The sequence below is a fragment of the Neomonachus schauinslandi genome, chromosome 6 (assembly GCF_002201575.2).
Source record: "Neomonachus schauinslandi chromosome 6, ASM220157v2, whole genome shotgun sequence".
In the NCBI taxonomy this organism is placed as follows: domain Eukaryota; kingdom Metazoa; phylum Chordata; class Mammalia; order Carnivora; family Phocidae; genus Neomonachus; species Neomonachus schauinslandi.
This window is the reverse complement of record NC_058408.1, coordinates 125,881,004-125,905,297: the sequence shown is the minus strand read 5'-3', so window position 1 is coordinate 125,905,297 and position 24,294 is coordinate 125,881,004. Positions and strand designations below refer to the sequence as shown.

The 24,294-nt window shown below is 45.6% G+C and overlaps 1 protein-coding gene across 2 annotated transcripts in view; it reads left to right on the top strand.

Annotated features, from left to right (window-relative positions):
• The window catches only part of SLC25A28 (solute carrier family 25 member 28), a 9,973-nt gene extending 5,143 nt beyond the window's left edge, over positions 1-4,830 (top strand). For both annotated transcript variants that reach the window (XM_021699762.1, XM_021699763.1), the window contains exons 2-4: positions 1,264-1,492; positions 2,613-2,669; positions 3,981-4,830. In XM_021699762.1, coding sequence (XP_021555437.1) covers positions 1,264-1,492; positions 2,613-2,669; positions 3,981-4,498 — 804 coding nt within the window. In that variant the 3' untranslated portion in view covers positions 4,499-4,830. The remainder of the gene's footprint in view (positions 1-1,263; positions 1,493-2,612; positions 2,670-3,980) is intronic.
• Positions 4,831-24,294: the final 19,464 nt, after the last annotated feature.

Sequence of the window (24,294 nt, the reverse complement as noted above, 5' to 3'; positions counted from 1 at the left end):
TGTGATATTTTGTGTTGTGTTTTTCTTCCCCCCCCCCCCCCCTACCCCCCCGCTCTTGAGAAGACGCAGTACTCTTGGATTCCAGATGGCCAAAGGAAGGTTCAAATTGAATCAGTAATTGGAGTGAAGCAGGAATTTAAACTGTACTTGAGCTTTAGTTGCACCTACTGACTCACTGATAGCCTACTTCTTACTTTGTGAACTGGTGCAGATAGCTAAGATTCATTTGTTCATTCATTCATTCATTCATTCAGCAAACAAATCTTGAGTGCTTCCTCTGTTCCAGGCACTGGACATTGGTTTTATATTGTTAGTCTCCATGCTACCTTAATCTTGAAATGGATCAACAGACAAGAAGAGATTTTCATGAGGAGACACACCCTTCCCCTGAGAGTCGGTGATTTGGGGAATGTTTCGAAAAGATTCATTTCCCAAATTTCAATCCAACTTTGTCCAGGAACATTATACAAAGTGTCTACCATGTACTTTTGTCCCAGTCATTGAATCCTCTGGAAATTCCAAGGATTATGTTTCATGAAGGCTGATGCTATTTGATGCCAATTTGGGGATTCATTCAGTTTAGAGTAGAGATCTGGAAATCCCTTCAGTTTTAGGGACTAGGTTGGTTTCCACCTTTCATAGTTTCAGGGTAAATGTTCTTTCCCAGGAAATTAGAGTAGTATTGATTACAGTTGCTACCTTTGCCAAGAATTTAACCTACAGGCCCAGCTGCCAATGCCGAATAATCCGAGAAGTTCAGGTAGTCATCCAGGATATAACAGAGGATAAGCTATCATCTCATTAATGTAGTGTGTGATCAGGAAGCAGGCCTAGGATCAATGTTGGGCCTCATGCAAATAATGCATAAAGTATGTTGTAGACAGTAAATAGTTGACTTTAAAATCCATTTATAAAGAACTCTTGGCCCGAGTTTATTAAGGCACAAAAGGAACTTCTCCTGAAACACAGGCTTGATATTTGTTGCTGGGGCTATGAATCATTTCAGAGTTCAAGGACACTTCCCAAGTGGTGATATTCTCAGAGACAGCAATGGTGTTCCCCTCATAGATGACTAGCAAAAGAAAGGTCCACATCTTGGAAAGATTGGACACAGATTTGGAAGGAAGTAAAATCGGGTGCCAGTTGGTACTCCTGCACGTTGGCACGATTCCACATAGAAGTGCCCGCAGCCTTAGTGTCGAAGTTGGGAAGTTGAATGAGAAGTTGGCATCACTGACCCTGCACTCCCTTCTATAATTGCAGACCCGGATGCAGAGCCTACAGCCTGACCCAGCCGCCCGCTATCGCAATGTGTTGGAGGCACTCTGGAGGATTATAAGAACAGAGGGCCTGTGGAGGCCTATGCGAGGGCTGAACGTCACAGCGACAGGCGCAGGGCCTGCCCACGCCCTCTATTTTGCCTGCTACGAAAAGTTAAAAAAGACATTGAGTGATGTAATCCACCCTGGGGGCAATAGCCATATTGCCAACGGTATTGAGCCTTCCTGTGCTGGTTCCCCCACTTTGTCAACTCTCTGGGCTTTGCTGCTGTCAATGCTTTCCAGTCTCAGCATGGCTTGGAGCTGAAGCTCTGGGCTGGGCTAGGCCAGATTATAGGGGAGGGACTTCCAAACCTGATGTTCTCAGACCTGCTTCAACCCCACCCCTCTTTGGGGACCACCTCAACAAAGTGTTACAGTATCTTCCCTTACCTACCAGCTCGACTCTTTCATCTCCCTGCATCAACTTCTAATGCCCTGGTAATGTGGAGACACACTGAACTACCCCCCCACACACATTGTGTATTTCTTGATAGTCTGGTGCTGTCCTCCTCGGCAGGATCAGAGGTGACCCAGCCACCCAAGGAGGACATTAATGGAGCCCCTGCTCTTTGCCTCACCTTTTCAGGATCCTAATTGACCAGAGGCAGTTTGTGTTGTTGATGACATGACCAGGCCTCAACAAGTGAATTGGGGTGGGGACAAGGGACTTATGCACAGAGAAACCAGAGGGTTGGAGGTTATGTGGAAGTAAGGGAAGAGAAAGCAGCCTGTTGCTTGAGGATTGAAAACCAAATTGAGACTGGAGAGGAGTGGTGAGGGATATGGCAGTTCAGGACCCAAAGGAAAGGTCTAGTCAGACAGATGTAGAGTTTGGAGATGGACTGGGCAGCACAGGGGCAGCAAGATGGAAGATGAGATGCTATAGGTCAAATCTGACCACCCCGCCGCCCTTCATGTTCTCCCTCCACTGGAGGCAGCTGATGCCGGCATCCCTTGGCCTCAGTGGCTCTGGTTCCTATCTGGGGCGTGAACTGTGTTTATTCTCAGAACTGTCTTTATAAAATCTGGGCTGTTTTCCTAGGCTCTTCCAGGCCTTCCTAGTATACCTATGGTCACCTAGATTGGTGACCTTACTAAGCTGGTGGGAGCAAATATCTTCATTACTCAGAATGGGGGTTTAGGAGTAAGGGGTCCCCATCTTTTGAACTGGCTCTTACATCTCTCACCCTACTGTGGCTTGGCCACCCCCCCACCCCCCCCACCCCAGGCCTCGGTGGATGGTTTGACCTCTCCTGGCCTTGCATGTGGCAGTTGTTTTCTCCTTTGCAGGTGCGGCCGGGTGTGTAGCGACATTACTGCATGATGCAGCCATGAATCCAGCAGAAGGTAATGATTCCGCCGCCTTTCCCTCTGTGGGCAGCTGCATCGGCATCTCTGGGCTTTTCCTTTATTTCTGCTTGCAGAAGAAAGCCAGGGAGCAGCTGGCCGGTTTGGGGGGAAAGCCTTTCTCTGCTGCTGTGCCTTACCAGTAGAGGGCACTCCCTCCATGTTGTCGGCACTGAGGAGGAGCCCCTAGGAAGCAAACTCATTGAGATTCCATTCGTCTTTGGGGCTTCTCTGAAAAAAGATATGGCTCTACTTGGCCTATTCCTGGGCCTTCTTGGAAGTCCTCTCTGTAGTGGATTTGATCTCTGAAAATTTAACAGATTATTTCACTTTTCTTCAAAGAGGTGAAGTAGGAATGAAAGGGTAAATTGTAGAGCTCAGTTCCTGCATGGCTGCTTGGATCTTGGCTTTCTAGGTGGAGAATGAGGTACTCAAACAAATATGAAGGGATAACATGGTTGCCATGTTCTTTAAATTCCAGTTCTTTACCTGTCTTGGCAAGGTCATGGTGTGGAAAGGGCCAAACCTAAGCTGAAGATCTAGAGCTTACACCATGTTATCCACTTGAGGGAGTAGATGTTTGGAAACTGAAGCCACAGTCTTCTTGGTTAAGAATTTTGTTTTCTTTTTGGTAGCCTTTCTCCTCTAGGAGGATTAACTATCCTCGTGTCATAAGAGTTGGGTGCTCTGCATACTTGAGGATTGGGATTATTAGGGCTATCTGTTCATTATTATGTTCACTGCCAGTGTCATTTCTTGTCTTGAGTTTTATGAATGGGTAAGATAATGATAGTAGGTAGGTACTTATTTCAAGGAAACCCTCTGGAGTCTCTAAATCATACATGTATTATGTGTTCACTGGTTGGCTGTTTTTTTTTTTTTAAGATCTTATTTATTTATTTGAGAGTGAGAGAGAGCATGAGCAGGGGAAGGGGCAGAGGCAGAGGGAGAAGCAGACTCCCCACTGGGCAGGGAGCCTGATGCGGGGCTCCATCCCAGGACCCCGGGATCATGACCTGAGCTGAAGGCAGACACCCAACCAACTGAGTCACCCAGGTGCCGCTCACTGGTTGGTTTTAAAGAAATCCTACTAGAAGTGGGTCTGTTATTTTTTGGCCCTTTATCAGTTAAGGAAACCTTAACGTATGAGACATTAATGTATTAACGTATTAGTGACAGCTCACTCATATTTTTTTCTCTCTCTCCATTCCAATGGCTGACCCGCTGACTTGGGACTCTGAATCTGGATACGCTTGCTCCCCGGTTGATTGCTGGCATCGTTTCCTTCCGTCTTGTTGACGGCACCACCAGTGGTCAAGCAGAGGATGCAGATGTACAACTCACCGTACCACCGGGTGACAGACTGTGTACGGGCAGTGTGGCAAAATGAAGGGGCCGGCGCCTTTTATCGTAGCTACACCACGCAGCTGACCATGAATGTGCCCTTCCAAGCCATTCACTTCATGACCTATGAGTTCCTGCAGGAGCACTTTAACCCCCAGAGACGGTACAACCCCAGCTCCCACGTTCTCTCTGGAGCCTGTGCTGGAGCTGTAGCTGCTGCTGCCACAACCCCACTGGACGTTTGCAAAACACTGCTCAACACCCAGGAATCCCTGGCTTTGAACTCGAACATCACAGGACACATCACAGGCATGGCCAGTGCCTTCAGGACGGTGTATCAAGTAGGCGGGGTGACCGCCTACTTCCGAGGGGTGCAGGCTCGAGTCATTTACCAGATCCCCTCCACAGCCATCGCATGGTCTGTGTACGAGTTCTTCAAATACCTGATCACCAAGCGGCAAGAAGAGCGGAGGGCAGGCAAGTGAAGTGAAGTGGCGGAGAACGCTGCCCAGCGCTCAGCACTGCTGCGTCCTGCCTGCTCCGGCCGCGTTCTCCGTCTCCTGGCATGCTCCAGCCTGAGTGGAGTTGGAAGGGAGGCAGAGGGCTCCCCCCCAGGCCCGTGTTTTGGCTAACACCAGTGCCTGTCAGCCTCCGTGGCCGCCACCTTTCCTTCCGGGCCCTCAGCAAGTGCAGCAAAGCACACCACAGCACCTTTGACAACCTCTCTCCAGCCTGGGCCTGATGACCTGCTCTAGACTGTTCTAGAGGGATAAGCAGCTCATTCCCGTGGTTCCTAATAAAAAGCCTTTGAATTCAATGGTTTCCTTGGGTTTGTTCTGCCGAAGGGGAAGTGAAATGCTGTCAACTGCTCTTGACTTTAAGCATCAATCAAGGGGCGCAAAGGGAAGGTTTATCGTATGTCCATAGTTTGGGTTTCTGCTGATTTTCACAGTGACTTAAGACATTGGAGCCCTACTCTCTTTGTTTTACAATAGACTTCAAGGAATCTCCCTGAGGGCAGGAACATGGCCTTTGACAGATCCTAGCTAAACAGGCACTCTTGATCCCCACTACTGCCTTCTCCCTGGGACAGTGGCGTGCCAACAGAAGAGGTAGATTACTCTCCCAGCTCTGCCTGCCAAAGTACAACTTCCCATGTGGCACTTTGTTTGCTAATGTCATTGCAGAACAGGAGTTATTCAGTGAAGCTGCAAGACCTAAAGATTATGTGGTAAACAATAATACCTTTCATTTGGCTTTAAGGCTTTTACAAAGTACTTTACTGTACATGACTTCATTTGGTTCTCACAAAATCTGTGAAGTAGGCAGTGCAAGCATCATCTCTATTTTACAGGTAAGGAAAGCTCAGAGAGGCTGTCCCTTGCTCAAGTTCTCACAGCAAGTGCAGAACTGAAACCCCAACCCAGATCTTTTGCTCCCGGAAGTGAACCTAATTGTGCCTTTCTGCAGACAGGAAATGCGTAGAGGGCACATACTACAACCTGCCTCCTGAGGGAGCTCCCCCCTGACGACCACTTAGGCTCTGTCTGGAGACTTCCAGGGATGGGGCTTTCACTGTGCTTCCTGGGTTGGTCTGTTCCTTTGTTTGGATAGCGCCAGTTATTAGCAAGTTCTTCAGTACAGAGTGGAAATCTACCTCCAAGAACACACATCTATCATCCTTGTTATGTCATCTGTCATTCATTCATTCATTCATTCATTCACTAAGTAACTATTGAGTGTCTCTGTGTCAGACACTGATGTTGGCGTTATAGTGATAAATAAAACCATCCCAGCCGTCAACGAGCTTATTGTTTGGAGAGGAAGGCAAATGTAAACAGGCACCTACAAGATCAAATGACAAGAAACGTGTAAGAATACCCAGCCTGGCCTTGGGTGACTAGGGGAGGCTTCTGGAGGAAGTGACATTTGAGGTGACACCTGGAAGGCAAATTAGCAAAACTAGGCGAAGAGAGGAAGGGAAATGTTCTAGGCAAAAATCTAGAGGAGAGAGGTGAGAGAGAGTAAGAAGTGTTCAGAGTTCAGTGCGCAAGGGACTTGGCAGGGCTGACAATCTGAGCAAGGCATGCACCTGGAGAGCAAAGCAGAGGCTGAGTCTTAAAAGCAATGCTAAGGAGTTTAGAGTTTATCCTGAAGGCAATACAGAGGCATTACAGGGTTTTAAGCAGAGGTGTGGTGTGATCAGATTTACAATTTAAACAGATCACTGAGGCTCTCTGAGGAGGGATTAGAGGAGCAAGACTGGACGGGCAGGCCGACCTACTGGGAGGCTGTCACAGTCACGCAGGCAGGGCTGCCCGGTGGCCTGGACTGGGACTGGGGCAAGGGAGACAGAACGTGCCAGACTGGCGCGATGTTAGGGTTGCAATAGAAATCCGTTACAGAATAAATGTTGTCCTCCTCCCACCTGACAGCGCTTCAAGAATCTGTGGAGAACCGTGTCCAAATACACTTGAAAAAAACCGTCAAGGGAACAGCAGGCCCTCCCGTTCTAAACCTTGCTTAAGCTGCACTGCCCCTCGGCTTTAGCGATGGAAAAGAGACAGTAATGGCTAAATGGTGGCCACTGGAGTTTGAGTCGCCCATGGAGTAAAATGAGCATGAGGAAATCATTGCAGAGGCCATTTCAGAGGGTTTGCCGGCGAAAATATAAGAGAGTCACTGCCTCCCGGCACAGATGGAATGTGAGAACAAAGGGCTGCCTCTCCAGACCTGTCCCTGCAGTCGGCTGGACAGAGCTGCTGTCTGGCGTGTCTGCAGACCACAGGAGGCACTGTGGCAGTATGACCATTTCTTAACAATAGGAGATGGGGTAACGTCTGAAAGGATGATAGTCACTAAAGATTCTCTCAGCTCTAATGTCGTTCGCGAACAATGAGAAAAGAAGGCAAAAGTCACCTTCCAGTCTCCAATTGTGCCCTAGCTGCTGGAAGACCGTTGGTTTGGAATCTGGACAGGGCCTTAGGTTCTGCAGGTCTCTTCGTCCAATCTCTAGAGCAGACAGAGACAGAACAATGTGAGACGGTTGAACAATCTTGGTTCCTGAATACCCGGGTCAGGAGCCAAGCTTCTCTTTCATCCCCATGAGAGCTGTGGGCATTTGGGGCATTCCCAGGTCCAGGGCCTCTCTGGAAAGCCAGGTAGATCATGTGGCACCTTGAGGATCCAGGACCAAGCCACTATCAAGTGCTCAATTCCTGCACAGTGCTATGCCATGCAAGAAATCGTGCCAAAGCAACAAAAGAAGTCACAGGTTAGCCAGAGAAAACTTTCCTTCTTAATTGTAGAGACAAGACTAACATGAATGAAACAATCTTGTAATAACACAAGACAGAACACAGCCATGTAGTAGATTATACAGAACCAACAAGAAGAGTTAGAGACAGAAAAGATAAGTGTAGGTCAGAGTTAAAGGGAAAGAGGAGGCTTTGATGAATAGAATTAAAAAATAATTTTGTAAAAGCCAATAAAAGTCAAATCATGCTAATTTTATAAAACCTCTAAAAATAGATAAAAAGAAAGTACCTCCAATCCCATTACCTAGAGAATACGACAACATTTTGATGTACTCATCATCCAGTATTTTTTCTACGCATTTTTTTGTTAACATTCAAAATTCAGGGGTGCCTGGGTGGCTCAGATGGTTAAGCGTCTGCCTTTGGCTCAGGTCGTGATCCCAGGGTCCTGGGATCGAGCCCCACATCGGGCTCCTGGCTCAGCAGGGAACCTGCTTCTGCCTCTCGCCCTGCTTGTGCTCTCTCTCTCTCTGTATCTCTCTGTCTCAGATGAATAAATAAAGTCTTTAAAAAAAAATTCAAAATTCAGGTCACACTGTAACCAGCTTCTTTCACATGATAGTACATGGTGCCCATCTTTCCATATTATTAAATCTTCCATCACTTCCACGTAAATAGCCACACAACATTCCATTATATGAATGTACAATAGCTTATTCTGTCAGTCACTTAGTTGCACCCTTGTAATAATTTATTGTCAAGAGCATTGCTGTGGGTAGGTAGAATCTGAATGACAAAAAGGAGAGCAGGCTGGTGTGCAGAGAGGGTTCTGAGTGGGGAGTCAGTTTGGCGCCACCTCTCTGCAGACACTGAAGAGATCCTGGCTGGAGATCTGGGGTTGGAGGGGAGGACGGGAGGCCCCCTGGAGAATGTCAGAGGTGGGAGGGTTCTTGGAAGTCATCTTGCTCAGCATCCCTCCTGGAACCCCACTTCACTCTGCAGCATCCCTGAGAGGGGGTTCCCGATCCCCACTCCTGTGTCCGGGAGCTCACTGCTGCTCGAGGCCATCCATGACATTGCTGCCAGTTCATTGCTGTTAGAAAGTTCATTCTTCATGGTCTCCTGCCTCCATTCTAGAATCACGTCACAGCCCTGCTAAGTTGCTGAATTTCCTCACCATGGCCAACAGGGCTTCCCATCAATGGGCTCCCGCCCATCCCTCTAACCCCAGCGTACCACACAAACACGAGGCATTCAAAACAAACACGTATTTTCTTGAGAATCTAAAATATTCCTCCCGTTGTCTCCACTCATTGATTTAGGAGGCTTGGTAAACAATAGTCTGTCTAAACTATCAGAAACTTCACACGATTGATGTTCAGACTGGACGTGCAGTGTTTTGTGACTTCCTGCCACCTAAGGCTGGTAAGTAGAGAAGTCCTGTGGGTGCTGCGCACAATATTCCACGTGTCGTCAGAGCTCCACACACACCGCCTTACCCCCCGCCCCCACAGCCCACATTCACACAGCAAAAACAAAGGAGAGTAATTCTTTCTATTGAGGCACCTAGGTCTCCCCATGGTTTCCACCTAGGATCTCCTTCTGCCTGCTGGAGCAGCACGGAATCCGACTAACCATTCTTCTGACAGCCCTTCACAACTATGAAGACAGCTGTCATGGCACTCAGGGAGGGCCAGATTATGGGGAGCCTGAAGGCCAGACAGAGGTGTCTAGACTTGACTTGGCAGCTAATGAGGAGCTCGTGCGGTTTTTAAGCAGGGAAGGAGATGACTGAAGTCATGTCTGAGGACAACACCAACAGCCCAGACAGAGGACGACCTGCAGAGGGAGCCAGCTAGAGACGGGAGCTCTGGCCGAGGGGCTGTCATCATCTAGAAAAGAGGACCCTGGGAAAGGTAGTTCCCAGAAGATGAAAGGGACTTGCTGGTTTAGACATTCCTGCGGGAATGGACCTGCAGGCCGTCTTGCACTCCTCTGGGGTGTCTTGTCTCCCTAGACTGGGGGAACCTGTAGCATCGTGCCTCTTTGGCACCAGCCCCTGCACTGGGCTTGAGTAGCCACCTGCTGACAGTGGGATGAATATACCGCTGTGGGCAGACACTGAGGTTTGCCTGGGGCAGTGGTGCTGGGGTTAGGAATGGGCCATCTCACTTCACAAACGTGTACTGAGCAGGTAGGGGTCCCGGGGTAGATGCTGGGCCATGTGATGGTCAGTTTTTTGGTGACAATGTGGCGAGGCTATCATCTCCAGCTTCTCAGTCAAATACTGACCTAGACATTGCTGGGAAGGTATTTGTGGATATCATCAGTTTAAGCAAGGAAGATTATCCGAGATAATCTGGGCGGGCCTCATTCAATCAGTGGAAAGGTCTTAAGAGCAGAACTGAAGTTTGCCTGACGAAGTTCCACCTGTGAACTGCAGCTTTAGCTTGTGCCCAAAAGAACGTGTGTGTGTGTGTGTGTGTGTGTAGAAACAGGTATTGTATAAACATGTATATGTGCGTGTATATATTCTAATTCAATACCATATGTGTGTATATATGTAACATTGATACAAAATTATTATCTGATCTACAGGTCATATGCAAATTTCACCAACTGTTCCAACAACGTCCTACTTCATGGCTGTTTCTTCCCCCTAACCCGGCATCCAATCCAGGATCACACATTGCACTTACTGCATATTCATATCTCTTTAAGTCTTCTTTAATCTAGATCAGGTCCTCAGCTTTTCATTAATCTCATGGACTCGATTTTTTTTTAAATTTAGATTACAGGCCAGTTATTCTGTCGAATGGCCTTTAGTTTGACGATGGTTCCCCATTATTAGATTCAGGCTGTGCAGTTTTGGCAGATGCACCGTAGAGATGATACCGAGTCCTTCTCAGGACATTGTATCAGGAGGCACACGAGGTTGGTTTGTCTCTTCATTGGTATCATTAACTGATTTAATGTTTATGGTTGTGTTCACCAGGTCAATCCATGGTAGAATTACTAATTTTCCCTTTGAAGCTAGTAAGTAATCTGTACAGAGGGGCTTTCAGTTTATGTAAATATCCTGTTCATCATCAAACTTCCAAGTTGTAGCATCCACTAATGATTCTTGTCTATGTCAATTATTACTAATGGTTGCACAATGATGATATTCTAGCTTCATCATTCCTTCTACATTTATTTGTTGATATTCTTCTATGAGAGAGAGTTCTCCCTTATTTATTTATTATTTACATTAGTATGAGCTCATGGTTTCTTTTTTAAAGTTTTTTATTTTAATTTCAGTATAGTTAACATACAGTGTTATATTAATTTCAGGTGTACAATACAGTGACTCAACAATTCTATACATGACTCAGTGACCATCACGATAAGTGTACTCTTCATCCCCTCTACCTATTTCACCCTTCCCCCCGACCTCCCCTCCATAACCATCAGACTATATAGTTGAGTCTGTTTCTTGGTTTCTCTCTCTCTCTCTCACTCTCACTTTTCTTTTCCTTTGTTTGCTTTGTTTCTTGAATTCCACAAATGAGTGCAATCATATGCTATTTGTCTTTCTCTGATTCATTTTACTTAGCATTATATTCTCTAGCTCCACCCATGTTGTTGCAAATGATAAAATTTCATTCTTTTTATGGCTGAATAATATTCCTGTGTGTGTGTGTGTGTGTGTGTGTGTGTGTGTGAGAGAGAGACATCTTCTTTATCTTCATCTATTGATGGACATTTGGGCTACTTCCAAAATTTGGCTATTGTAAATGATGCTGCAGTAAACATAGGGGTGCATGTATCCCTTTGAATTACTGTTTTTGTATTTTGGGGGGTAAATACCCAGTAGCATGATTACTGAATCATACGGTAGTTCTATTTTTAGCATTTTGAGGAACCTCCATACTGTTTTCTATCTTGGCTATACCAGTACATTCCCACCAACAGTGCACAAATGTTCCTTTTTCTCCACATCCTCACCAACACTTGTTACTTCTTGTGTTGTTGATTCTAGCCATTCTGACAGGCATGAGGTGATATCTCATTGTCATTTTGATTTCCCTGATGATGAGTGACATTGAGCATCTTTTCATGTGTCTGTTGACCTGTATGTCTTCTTTGGAGAATGTCTCTGTCTTCTGCCCATTTTTAAATTGGATTATTTATTTTTGGGGTGTTGAGTTGTGTAAGTTCTTTATATATTCTGGATACTATGAGTTCATAGATTCTTATTTTATTCTATGAATGCTCTGTGGGAATGTTACTATTGTTATTTAATGTTCAGATTGCCCGAGGCTTGACCAGTGGGAGCCTCTTCTGATTCCTCTGTCCTTTTGACATATTGCCACTATCTTTTTAGCACCTCCTTGATTTCTGGAACAACATGATATTCTAGGTTCATCTTGTATTTTCCCTCTCTGAGCCCTGAAACCAGCCATTTCTCCAAAGAGTCCTGGTTCCTTTTAGTGGTGAAAGGTATTTAGAAACCAAGATCTAGATGCCAGGGGTGCTCAGGGCTACTGGGTGTCCACTTCTAAGCCTTTTAGCAGACAGAACTAAGAAATATAAGTTGAGGGTGCCTGGGTGGCTCAGTTGGCTAAGCGACTGCCTTCGGCTCAGGTCATGATCCTGGAGTCCCGGGATCGAGTCCCGCATCGGGCTCCCTGCTCGGCAGGGAGTCTGCTTCTCCCTCTGACCCTCCCCCCTCTCATGTGCTCTCTCTCATTCTCTCTCTCTCAAATAAATAAATAAAATCTTTAAAAAAAAAAAGAAATATAAGTTGATACTGATATCTTATTTCTATATCTGTACATGCACACAACCACGAACTCATATAGATACCTCCCATTCTAATTCAATACCATAAGATTGATTTTAGTCTTCCTTCTCTTTATCTTTGTAACTCTCTTCTCCAACAGCAAGAACTGGCTCCCATTATCCTCAATATATTTATTCATTGCTCAGTTCTACAGCACACAAAAACATTTTAGGATTGCTAACCCATGCCACTATAGGAAAAACTCCTTCAACTAGAATTCAATATTCATTAGTTTTTGTTTGTTTGTTTACTCTCCCTTCAGGATGGTAATGTTATTTATTTGAAATAGAGTTAGGTTCATTCGTTTCTATTTGTGTTCCATTTTTAGGTGGTTTTGAGGGGTTTTTTCCCCCTCTCCTCATCCTTGTTACTTTTTTTTAAGAGCAGAAGTATTCTTTACCTAGGGCCTGTGGGTTTGTGGATGGGTTTGATGGGGTCTATAAACCCCCTGGAGTTTAATGCAAACTATTGGATATGTGTGCACCTTTTCTGGAGAGAGAATCCATAGCTTTCAAAATATTCTCAAAGTGGACTTTAACCCAAAAAGTTTAGGGGAGCAAGAGAAAAGAGCAGGAATCCAGGAGCCCTCTTTAGAAGTCTCCTACAAGCGGGGGAGAAAGTTCCACCAGCTTATAAGATTCTCCAGAGAAGACAGGTTCCCATTTATCTTGTATCTGTGCCAAGCGCAAAGCACACACACAAATGCCAAGCAAATGGAAACCAAAGGAGGGAAGAGAAACTTGGGAGCAAATCTGCACATGGAGCTCAGGACTGCTCTCTCCCAGGGAGGCCTAGAACCAAACCAGAGTACAGAGAGGTGGGTGGGGGAAAGGGGAACCCAGCCTGGACATTTGTCTATAGGTATACACAGAAAACTAATCTAGGAGAAAAATCTCAGTTTGCTGAAGAGACACTGACCCAAGGCTCTGACATACTCCTTGCATGGGTTTCTTTCCATTTCAAGGTCCCTGAAATTAGAGAACAAGAGCAATTATACCTGAGTAGGATAGCGGTGAGTCATGCAGGGTTTACCATTTGCAGGCATGAGTTAAAAGCTTTCCCTGGGTGTGGTGGGAGGTAGGGACTCACCTTGGCATTTGACATAAGATGTTTCATGGAAGGGTGGAACTGCTCCTCAAGGGACTTCTGCTGCTAAAGAGGGGCCTTCTCTCTCTCTCTCTCAAATGAATAAATAAAGTCTTTTAAAAAAGGAGGGGCACCTGGGTGGCTCAGATGGTTAAGCATCTGCCTTTGGCTCAGGTCATGATCTCAGGGTCCTGGGATTGAGCCCCATGTTGTGATCCCTGCTCAGCGGGGAGTCTGCTTCTCCCTCTCCCTCTGCCCCTCCCCCTGCCTGTGCTCTCTCTGCCTCTCTCTCTCTCTCTCTCAAATGAATAAATAAAATCTCGAAAAAAAAAAAAGAGGGGCCTAGAATGGAGACAATGAAGTGAGAGCCTCATGGTCAAGGACAACCTCCTCAGATGTGTATAGCGCATCCCACTATGTGCCAGCCAGGAATCCAAAAGAAACCAAAAACCTAGTCTGTGCCACATGGCTCAAAGCCTGTCTAGAAAGTCATGGGCAGGCCAAAACAAAATCATAGAACACAAACTGAGCCCATACAAGCTGAGTGATCTTTGTGGTGGGTAAACCAGAGGAAGTTTCCTAAAGGAAGGAGCTGATATGGACTGTCAAGGGTTGAGACCGAGGAAAGATGAGAGAAGAGACAAGGGTGCTCCACTTGGCAGTGACAGCTCAAGGGATAAGCAGAGGTCTGGGGAAGAGAGGTCAGATCCCCACAGCAGAGAAGGGGGTTTGCATCGAAGACCGATCTGGAGGGTGCTGAGGTCGTATGCCCAGAGAAGACATTGTTCTTCAAGAGAAACAATGCAGTGGTTATGATGGGTGAGGAAGAGACTGTGTGGGGCTGAATTGGGGAGTTGCAAATGCAAGGAGGATAGCAGGGGGATTACTAAAATTGCCTGGATGAGACATAGCTGCCTGGGCTGGGACAGGTGGCAATGTAACCACAGATAATAACAATGAAAATAAGAACTCACATTTTATACATGGCTCTGTGGTCCAAGATCACATTTGCACATACAGAATTCTTAGGAGCAACAGCGAGAATTCTTTATAATGCTTTATTGAGCATCTATTATGTTCTGGTCATTGAATTAACTGCTTGGGTGAGCCTCACAACCACCGTGTGAGGGATGCCATGTACTTTCTACCATTTGATATCACATGTTGTAGATTTGCTCAGACGTGAATCCCATAAGAACCCTGTGTGTTAGGTGTGGCAGGAATTATTCCCACATTAGAGTAGAAAAAACAAATGCTAGAAAAGGTTAAGGCACTCGCTCACAGCCACACAGCCAAGGTCTGTCCACCAGCTCTTTGGACTCTTATTTTGGGGATCCCTACACCTTACTTTGTCCCTCGGTTCATGTACACGGTATTAACAGAGCCCTCCAGTGTCAAACATCACTTTGGCCTAGATTTGCGGCCCACTTCAACTAAACACACCAAATTCCTGGCATTGGTTCACCAAAGGTCAGTGACGCGGCTCACTCAAGGGTCACTCAGCTGAGTCTGGCCTGCCTGGACAAAGAACCCAAGGAATGGAAGTAGAGGTGAGGGCAAGGGGACCAGCCCTCCGGTCACCTCCCCGTCTTTTAGAAGACATAAACACTCTCCAGTCCCCTACTCCTGACTCAGAGAAGTGGGGGAAGACACATTCAATCTGCATTACATCAGGTTGCACAAGACAGAGGGAGGGCGAGGTCTCAAGGTCACCATTATTTCTTCATGCCAGGGTTGGGTCTTAGGAAAGCAAGCAAAATGTTGGCGGTTGCTTGGAATTGGAGCAAGCAAGGAGGAAATCCCTGGGGAGACACTTTCCTAGGGCTTGTTCTGCAGATGCTCCTGCCAGCCCCTTGGAATGCACTCCCACTCCCCAGCTGCCTCCTGCCATTAGCCGACTGTAGCCACGCAAGCACCCAATTCTTCCATTTGACGTGCTCTCCCCTTTTCCCTTCAAATCCTCTTTTCCAGGACCATGAGCTGCTTGTTTCAATTTTTCTAAGCCACACAATGACATGGGTAATTATGAACCAAGCTGGTTGTTGCTGGGCTCACCTTTGGAACATGTGAACTTAAGGTATGTTTTACATCTGGCCAAATCCTGAGATCTCTGCTTTATCTTCTGACCAGCTCACCTGATTCTAAGACTGCTTTCCACAAATCACAGAGATGACTACAACACAGCCCCAAGGGGTGACTACAAGGCCCACATGGGGCTCCAGAGAGGGCTGAGGGGAGACCCCATGTGCAGAAGCTGGAAGACAGCCAGTGCCAGATGGGAAGAAAAGGGGCTGCTTTTTAGCTACAGGCAAAGATCAGGCACTGTATCTGTTCTTATCAAGTTAACGGCTTGACATGTTTTCCATCTGAGGACAAGACAGTAAAACGGGCCCTGGAGCAAGGAGTTAAGAGAGTCTGGGATTTAGCTCACTGGCCTGTCTCATAGGTGTTCCAAGACAATGGCTGTGTCCCTCCTGGGGGCACTGCAGATCCCCTGGCAATAGCAGCAGAAGAATATGAAATTCTTCGTGCAGCATTTTCTTATGCTAAAGCTTCCATTCCACAAAAGGTATTGAGCACTTACTATATGCCAGGCATCTGGAATGTGGGCACTGTCAATGAGCAATGTTCTCAAACGACCACGGGTTTGAGAAGTGAGAGGCACTCCTGCCCCCAGAAGCCATGTCCCTGTGAGGAGACCAACATATAAACAAATCATGAAATGTAAGATGCTCCTGGCTCTAGTGGAGGCACAGAGAAAGTACTTTCTTTTTCTTTCAGCCTATTCCTGTGATGGTGCACACGGGTAGGACCCCAGGACAGTAGAAATGTCAAATTGAATTCTTGTCTTTCTGTGACTGCTCATTTCTTTGTTAGTTGTCAGAAAGTCAAGAGACCAGTGAGGAGTGGCCACTCTGGAGGGTCCTTCTGTTCCCATTTGATAGGCCGGGACTGTCACATCTGTTGTCACGCTTAAACCCACTCTGCGGCCCTTGCTGTTCCCTCTGCATTGAATATGCTTCCCCAGATGCCACCCAGCTCACTCACTTCTCCTGGCCTCTGCTACAGTCTCACCTCCCAAGAGAAGTCCTCTTCTAACTCCTTATCTAAAATAGCTTCCATGGGGCGCCTGGGTGGCTCAGTCGGTTAAACGACTGCCTTCGGTTCGGGTCATGATCCCAGGGTCCTGGGATGGAGACCGCATCGGGCCTCCTGCTCGGCGGGGAGCCCGCCTCTCTCTCTCCCTCTGTCTGCCGCTCTGCCTACTTACACTCTCTATCTCTGTTAAATAAATAAATAAATAAAAATCTTTAAAAAAAAAAAATAATAAAATAAAATAAAATAGCTTCCTGGGGTGCCTGGCTGGCTCAGTCAGTACAGCATGCGACTCTTGATGTTTAGGTCATGAGTTTGAGCCCCACACTGGGGGTAGAGATGACAAAAATTAAAAGGCAATAAAATGAAATGAAATGAAATGGAATAAAATGAAATAAAATACCTTCCTCTACCCCTTTATGTCTTTCACTCAGCTTTATGTCTCTTATGGAACTCACCAGTCTAAAGTTTTATTATACACTTACCTGCTTATTGTCTGTCTCCCCAAATGAAGACTGGGTCTATTTCTGTCTCAGTTACTGCTCCACCCCAGCACCTAAAACAGGACCTGGAACACAACAGATAATAAATAACTGGTTGAGGAAGTGAACCAATTTGGACCTTACAACAATCCTCCAAGAAAGGCATCCTTGACATCATGAACCTCATCACCACTTTAAAAACAAGGGACCAGGCATATAAAAGTTATCCAGCAAGTCGAGTCATGCAGGGCCTGCCCGTGGGTCTGGATGTATGCCCAGGCCCCTCTCATTCCCACACCACCTTCCTGGCCCCACATTGCTCTCTTCTCCTCCCACGATTCAGCCCACTGTTCTGTGGTCCAGGGACTGTTCACTGTTTGGATAACGGAAAGAAACCCAACACTCCCCAGGAGAGCCATTTACAATCCCTGGGCAGGCACCTCAGCGTCACCTCCTCCCTTCCCTCTGCCACCCAGACTCCAGGGCAGCACGGTCGGGTCACCCTCCAGACACTCATTTCTCCTGGCCTCTGCTACAGTCTCACCTCCCAAGAGAAGTCCTCTTCTAACTCCTTATCTAAAATAGCTTCCATGGGGCACCTGGGTGGCTCAACCTCCCCGGTGTTGCAAGGGACACTCGCCTCTCTCCCTCCCTCCTGGCCTTCCCCCAGGAGCCCTGCTGCAGGGCACCTACACTCCTGTCTCAACAGGCCCCGTGGTGAGTGAAAGAATCCATCTCACCAACGTGTGGACGTCCGCCCTGCCGTGGGCAGCAGGGTGCTCCCAGCACCGTGAAGGTGGAGACGCAGGCAAAGACCCACTTTTGGGTTCCTTGTATTAGGCAGAGGCCACCTGAGGGAGGGGAAGTGAGGCACGACCACAGGTTTGTGCGTGAGAGGGTGGCAAGGGTCCAGAGCTCACTCAGACGAACAAACACGGGTCTCAGGGAGTGAAGAAATGTGAAAAGCAGCTGATGGATCTGGGTTCGTGTCACAGCCCGCCTCTGATAAGCTATGTGGTGTGACATAAGGGAAGTTACTTCCTCTGCAAATGGGGATAGTAAAATAATAGCTGCTCAGAGTACCTTTATGGAGTAAGAACAAAACCCACTAACAAATCTGTGAATGCATCTTGGAAACTCTCAAGTATCTGTAAACACAGAGATGTGTTACATGTATGTTGTTTCTTATTAAAAATGACTCATTACAGGGGCACCTGGGTGGCTCAGTCAGTTAAGCGTCTGCCTTTGGCTCAGGTCCTGGGATCGAGCCCCACATCGGGCTCCTTGCTCAGCGGGGAGCCTGCTTCTCCTCCTCCCTCTGCCTGCCTCTCTGTCTCCTTGAGCTTTCTCTCTCTGTCAAATAAATAAATAAAATCTTAAAAAAAATGACTCATTACAGAAAATATAACCAATACAATCGATATATAAAAAGTATAAAGAAGAAAATAAAAATCACCTGTAATTCCACTACTCATAATCACTGTTACCATTTTATATATCCCTTTCAATCTCTTTTCCGAAGCCATGTATGCAAATATATATTATATACGCTCACAGCCCCTCACCACAAGACTGGACTGCACAGCCTGCACCCCCAGGCATTTTCACCATTAATTTCATTAGAGCAGTAACTGCAGTCTACACTGGAACTTTATCATTGTTCTGGCTAAGTAAGACCTTTTAGAAACGTATTGCTAATAATTCCTCAGTCTTTTCGTTTAATAAATACACAGTTAGTTCTCTGCAACATGGTACACTAGGGAAACCATTACACCAGGAATCAGGAGATCTGAAATCTTGCCCTGAGTGTGCCAATAAAGAGCAGTGTATACACTGGCAAGAAGCCTCTGTGCCTCAGTTTCCCCATCAGTGAAACGAAGGTGAAAATCTGTGCCCTGAAGGTCATATGAGAGCATGTAGGGGAAGGTACACAAAGCACCCCTCTACGGGAGGTCCTGTTCCTGTCCTCCCCCACATACGTGAGTACAGCCCGGGAGCTGGTGCACTTGCATTCATCCCCATCCCGTTTAACAAGTCCCGACAACCCAGGGAGCAAAGGCGACCTTGAGTCTGCCAGTCTCTAAGAAGCTCACGTTCCATTCCCTTTGCCTCCAACACTTACCAAGTCATTCCCTTCTAAACCAGAGCTAGAGTGTGCCCCGAAGTGGTTGGCTGTTACCCCAAGAGGTGAGGAGTACTATATGCCTCCCAGTCCCTTGAGGAGTCAGAGCCACATCCTCTCTGAGACCACTGGGTCCTGTTTTCTCAAAGTGAGCTTTTGGAACGGCTTGCGTCCTAGGCCCTAGGCCAGAGTCAAAGTCTTTGGGGGCAGGGCTCAGGAATCTGCATCTTCAATAGTGGTCCCACCCTCACCCCCGCAAAGACTTTGACACCGCCCTCCCCAACACCACCATGACTCAGTTACACTCATAAAGTCTGAGAACTGACCTGTCAACATCTCAGTTGGGAAGACTGAGGATCAAGGTTACAAAGCCATGAGTGGCCAAGTTTGGGCCAAAGGATCAGAACTCAAATTTCTTTTCTCAGTCTTTCTCTGCTTCTTTCTCCTTCTTTCTGTCTTCCCTCCCTCCTTGTCCCCCTCCCTTCCTTATTTTCTCTCTTTATTTCAAGAAGATAGACTTTTCTCATCACATACAGTTCAGCACTGGGGTTCCCGTTCACTGGGCAGTTCTGCTCCACACGGTTATAGAATTCAGATTTCTTGTATTTAAATAATACTCTAGGTTTTTTTTTTCCTTTTAAAGTTATAATTCTTTTAAAAGTCAATAACAAGGAAAGACGGCCTGACGCATAGCAATGAATCACCATAATTTTTCCTCTGCCAGTGGGAGCTAGGACCCAGGAAGAAGGAAAACATGTGGTATGGGAATAAACGAAAGTTTCATTAGTTCATGCGTGCATGTATTCACTTATTCACCAAATGTCACTAAACACCTAGTAGGTAATTGGTGCTGGGAATTCAACAGCCTTCGTTCTAAGCCAGCTCACGATAGAGCACTGCTCACTGAAAAATGAAACCGGATGACTCAGTGAGCAAGCCCTGGGCCCAAAAGGGCCAGGGGCAGCTGTGCAGGGGGGAAAGAGAACATGGTCCCAAGCCCAGCTTTGTTCTCTCATGTGACCATCTCTCTCTCTCTCTCTTTTTTTTTAAATTTTTGTACTATGTTTTTTTATTTTTATTTTTATTTTATTTATTTTTTAATTATGTTCAGTTAGCCCGGATACAGTACATCATAAGTTTTTGTTGTAGTGTTCAACGATTCATTAGTTGCATAAAACACCTAGTGCTCCATCTCTCTTGGCTTCCCTCTTTTTGGAGGGACAGAATCTATGGTGCAAGAGTCACATACAGTGTTCTTATTCCCAGACTGGCCACATCCTCGGCTCGAGAACAGAATCCAGGGCGGGGAAGGAAGGGGACTTCCTTTCTCCCAGAGCATCAGTGCCTGGTATGCTGGGAACGCCATGGAGTCAATCCGAGCCATCCCTGGATAGACCGGCAGGTTTAGCCGACCACGCAGAGCCAATAAACATCATCTCTCTGGATTTTAATAAGGTTTTGAATGGGTTACCACACTGAAGTAGTCCTTGAGAAACTTAGAAAAGATGGCTGAGTATAAAAGTTTAATAAGCAGGATGTTGGGGAAATTAGGGGTGCTGTTTAGCACGCCTCAAAATCATTTTTGGCATTAATTTGCTCTGCCTTATATGGTCTCCTAGTTATCCTTGTCTTCTTCCTCCTTTGTCTCTCTCCTAATCTCAGTGACCCTTTAACCCTATAGAACATCTTGCACAGACCTGTGCCGTTTTGTGCAGCGCTGTACCCTGGGACTTGCATAAGGCTGGGGTCAAGGGAGGTATAGCAGAATATCTCAGCACACAAAGGCCACGTTATGTTCCAACCTTAACATTGAAAACATAAAACCATTCTTAAGTATGTGCTGGCTGAGTATATGGAGGATAAGACTTCCTTTTAAGGATAAACTTTGTCTTGTGCAATCAGTTCATTATATACTGTCACAAAAGTTGGTCCAGGCAGAGGGAAAAGCACTGTAAATAGATAAAGGAGCCAAAATTGCCCAGTGGGGTCAGAGTGGGGAGATGTCAGGGTGGCAGCCGCCCAGAGGCATGAGGTGACTGAGGCTGAGGAAACTGCTCAGAGCTCTGTCTCCCTCTTCAGACAGTCACCCCATAAACTGACAGCTACCCACCTGCAAGATTCAGAAAGCAGAACGGAGAACAGAACAGCACTCAATCTTCAAAGCCACCATTACTGTGAGTCTCCTAAATGCAAAGCACTGTGCTAAGGAGATTTCTCTTGCTTTCTTTCTCTGTACTTTCTCTCCCTTAATTTCCTCAATAATTATGCATGGAAGGCATTATTCCCTACATCACAGATGGGGTAGCCATGGTCATCTAGCTAAGGTGGGATTCAAACTCAGACCCTCCCCTCCTACATACACACACACGTGAAAGCCTATACTTTTTTTTTTAAACCACATCATAGAGAAGATGAATATAAGTATCTATGCCTGTGATGACATGAGAATTTCTCAAGGCTTCCCCCCTTTTATCAATGTATTTTGTTTTTGAAAAATTATTTACTTTTTTAAAAAAACCATACAAGTCATATGTACTTATTCTTATCAAGCCAAACAATTCAGAGTAGAATGAAAAGTATGACTTCTTCTCGACATTCCCTATAATTAAAAGTATAGATGTAACAAAAGCATATTGGGGAAAAAAACATTTTAAGAGAGAAGAAACAAAATCTATAGTCCTCTCACTTAAATGAAACAACCAAGAGAAATTCAGAGTATTACTTTTCTATAATTGGGGTGTTTGTTGTGTGATATACATTCAATGTATTTTGTATCCTGTTTTCCTCGAGTTATGTCACAGACATTTCCATTTCATCTCTCTGGTCTTTTTATTCCTCAGAGTTAATGGCTGAGTGACATGTAACTGAGAACCACAGTTTGCTTAACCATCCTTCTGTTGCTGAGCATTTAGATGGTTTCTCATTATTTGCTATTATCAAGTGTGCTGTGATTAAGATCTCTATGCATTTTTTTTTCTTTCTTTAGTTTGGATTAATTCCCTAGCATTCCCAGAAAGTAGAATTACTGGGTCAAAGGGTGTGAACATTCTTAAGGCTCTTGATCCATAGTGCCAAATTGTTTTCCAAGAGGATTGAACCAATTTTCACTATTTGGACGCTTGCTAGTTTCCCTGTGTGAGAAGTTCTGGGGAAAGACTTTGTTTAAGGCTTCTTATTCTGTTTAACTGAAATCACTACACTTTAATGTTGCTGTTTCATACGGCCCCTTTCAAAGTCTGTTGACAATGTTTGACCATCTGAGTACTGGGTGGAAGATTTATACTGGTCTCCCTGTCTCCAAGCTCTTCCTGCCTTCAATCTGTTTTGCACACTTCAGCCAGATTCATTCTTTTGGAAACATCACTTGCCTCATGTCGCTGCCCCTTCTCAGTAACTTGTAGTGACTCTCTATTTCCTCCAGGATCAAGTCCAAACTCCTCTACTGGGTCCTGAGGACCCTCCATAATAGGGTACCACCCCCCCCATTCCCAACTCAATCTGATCTTCTACCACCCTCAGCAGAAATCTACAGCCACTTCCCATCTAGTCCCCCAATTATGCTCCATCTGCTTTTCCCTTTTGCTTATGTTTTCTCTCCACTGGAATGCTTCCCTCTCCTTTCTACCTAGTCCAAACCCTCCTCTGCTTTCAGGGTACTTCAGTCCCACCCAGTCAGGTGAGAATTCTTCAGGAAGAGCCATGGAAAGTGGGGAAAGACCTAGAGTCAGGAATTTAGAAAGAGAGGGAAACAGAGGGAAAGCAGTGGGGATACCAGACATGCATTCAGGGGCCAGGAGGATGTGGGGGCCCCCACATTAAAGGCATGCATAGATTGGCAACAGATACCAGAACAAAGGCAAAATTCATTGTGCTATGGATACCATTTAGGCTGTTTCTACTGGCCTAAAAAAGGAATCTGTGAGTGAGCAGGATTGTGGGCTAGTGCTAATAAAATAATGATGACAATAATAATTATAGTATATTAATTAGGATTAGCTTCACTTAGGGAAACTAAGACCTAAAAAAAATAATGGTTTAGATATGAGAAAAATTAATTTATGCTTTATGAAAAGAAATCCTCAGGAAGTCCGAAGCTGGAATGGCAGCTCCCTGCTCATCAAGGACCCAAACTCTTTAGCTCTCTGCAATGCTAGCCACCCTCAGAGTGTGGCCCTCCTCCTCATGCTCCAAAATAGCAGTTGGTGCACCAGCCATCACATCTAGAGTCCAGACCAGTAATAGGCAGAATAAGGATGATGAAGAGTGTCTTCTCTCTTTAGGGAGACTTACTGGGAAGTCTCATGCAATGATTCTGCTCAGAACTCATTAGCCTAGTCACATGGCTGCACCTAGCTGCAAGGAAGTCTATATGCTCAGATGAAAATCAAGGTTATGATACTAAAAAAAAGAGAACAGATTTGGGGGCACATAGGTAGCAGTCTGTGCTACCATTTATGGAAGCACTGTGGTAATCACTTTATATCTATTCTCTCTTTTCATTTTTATACCAATTCTATAAGCAAGGACGTGGTGGAAAGGAGAATAAGACCTGGACTCTGTCTGAGTCTAGAACCTGGGTGGGCTCCTTTTGTTTTCTTTTTAGGTTTCATGGAGAATTATTTTTCACATAAAAAAATACTTGCTTTTCACATAAAAAATTTTTTTTCATATAAAAAAATCACAAAATAATTGGTAAATATCTTTTTTTGGTTTGGCCAAACACACACACACACACACACACACACAGTTCACCTTTCAGAGATTGAGTCTTACAATCTCACCATACAGAACTCACTGGAATCCCTCCATTAGTATGTGCTTAGTTATATTTTTTGGCATATTGTAGGTCTTATTTGTGAAGAATATATAAGTCTTCCTCTACAGGTCGTAAAACACAAGCAGTTCTCAATAAATAATATTGAAATGATGTGCTAAAGGAAAGCAAGAGCAATATATTCTTGAGAACATTCAAGGTAAACAGTTTTCATAAATGAGGGGTTTACTAACAGCTGCGAACGTGAAAAGAGTGTAAGAGAGATGAAATTCTTTCTCCTTCAGTTTGTATTGTTTTGGATTGTTACTCCAGTTTTCCTGTAAAACAAATGAATGGAAAAATTGGCAGACAGAGAGGCTGGGCGGGTTTGCTAATGCTGATTTTGTGATTACTTGGTATCCAAGACACTAGGAAGCATGACCTCCTGGTGGAGTTGGATGGCTAGCGCAGCTATGGTTGGGGAGGCAGGGTGAGGGTGGGGCCGGACGGTGCGGGGGGGGGGGGGTGATGGAGGGCTTATTTGATGACAAAAGGAAAGCTGTTTGGAAAAAGGGTTTCAGACTGATAGGGATTACAGAGAGAGAAGGAAGAGAGAGTCTAGGGCAGAGACTAGCTTTAAAAAATACAGTGGGCATGGAA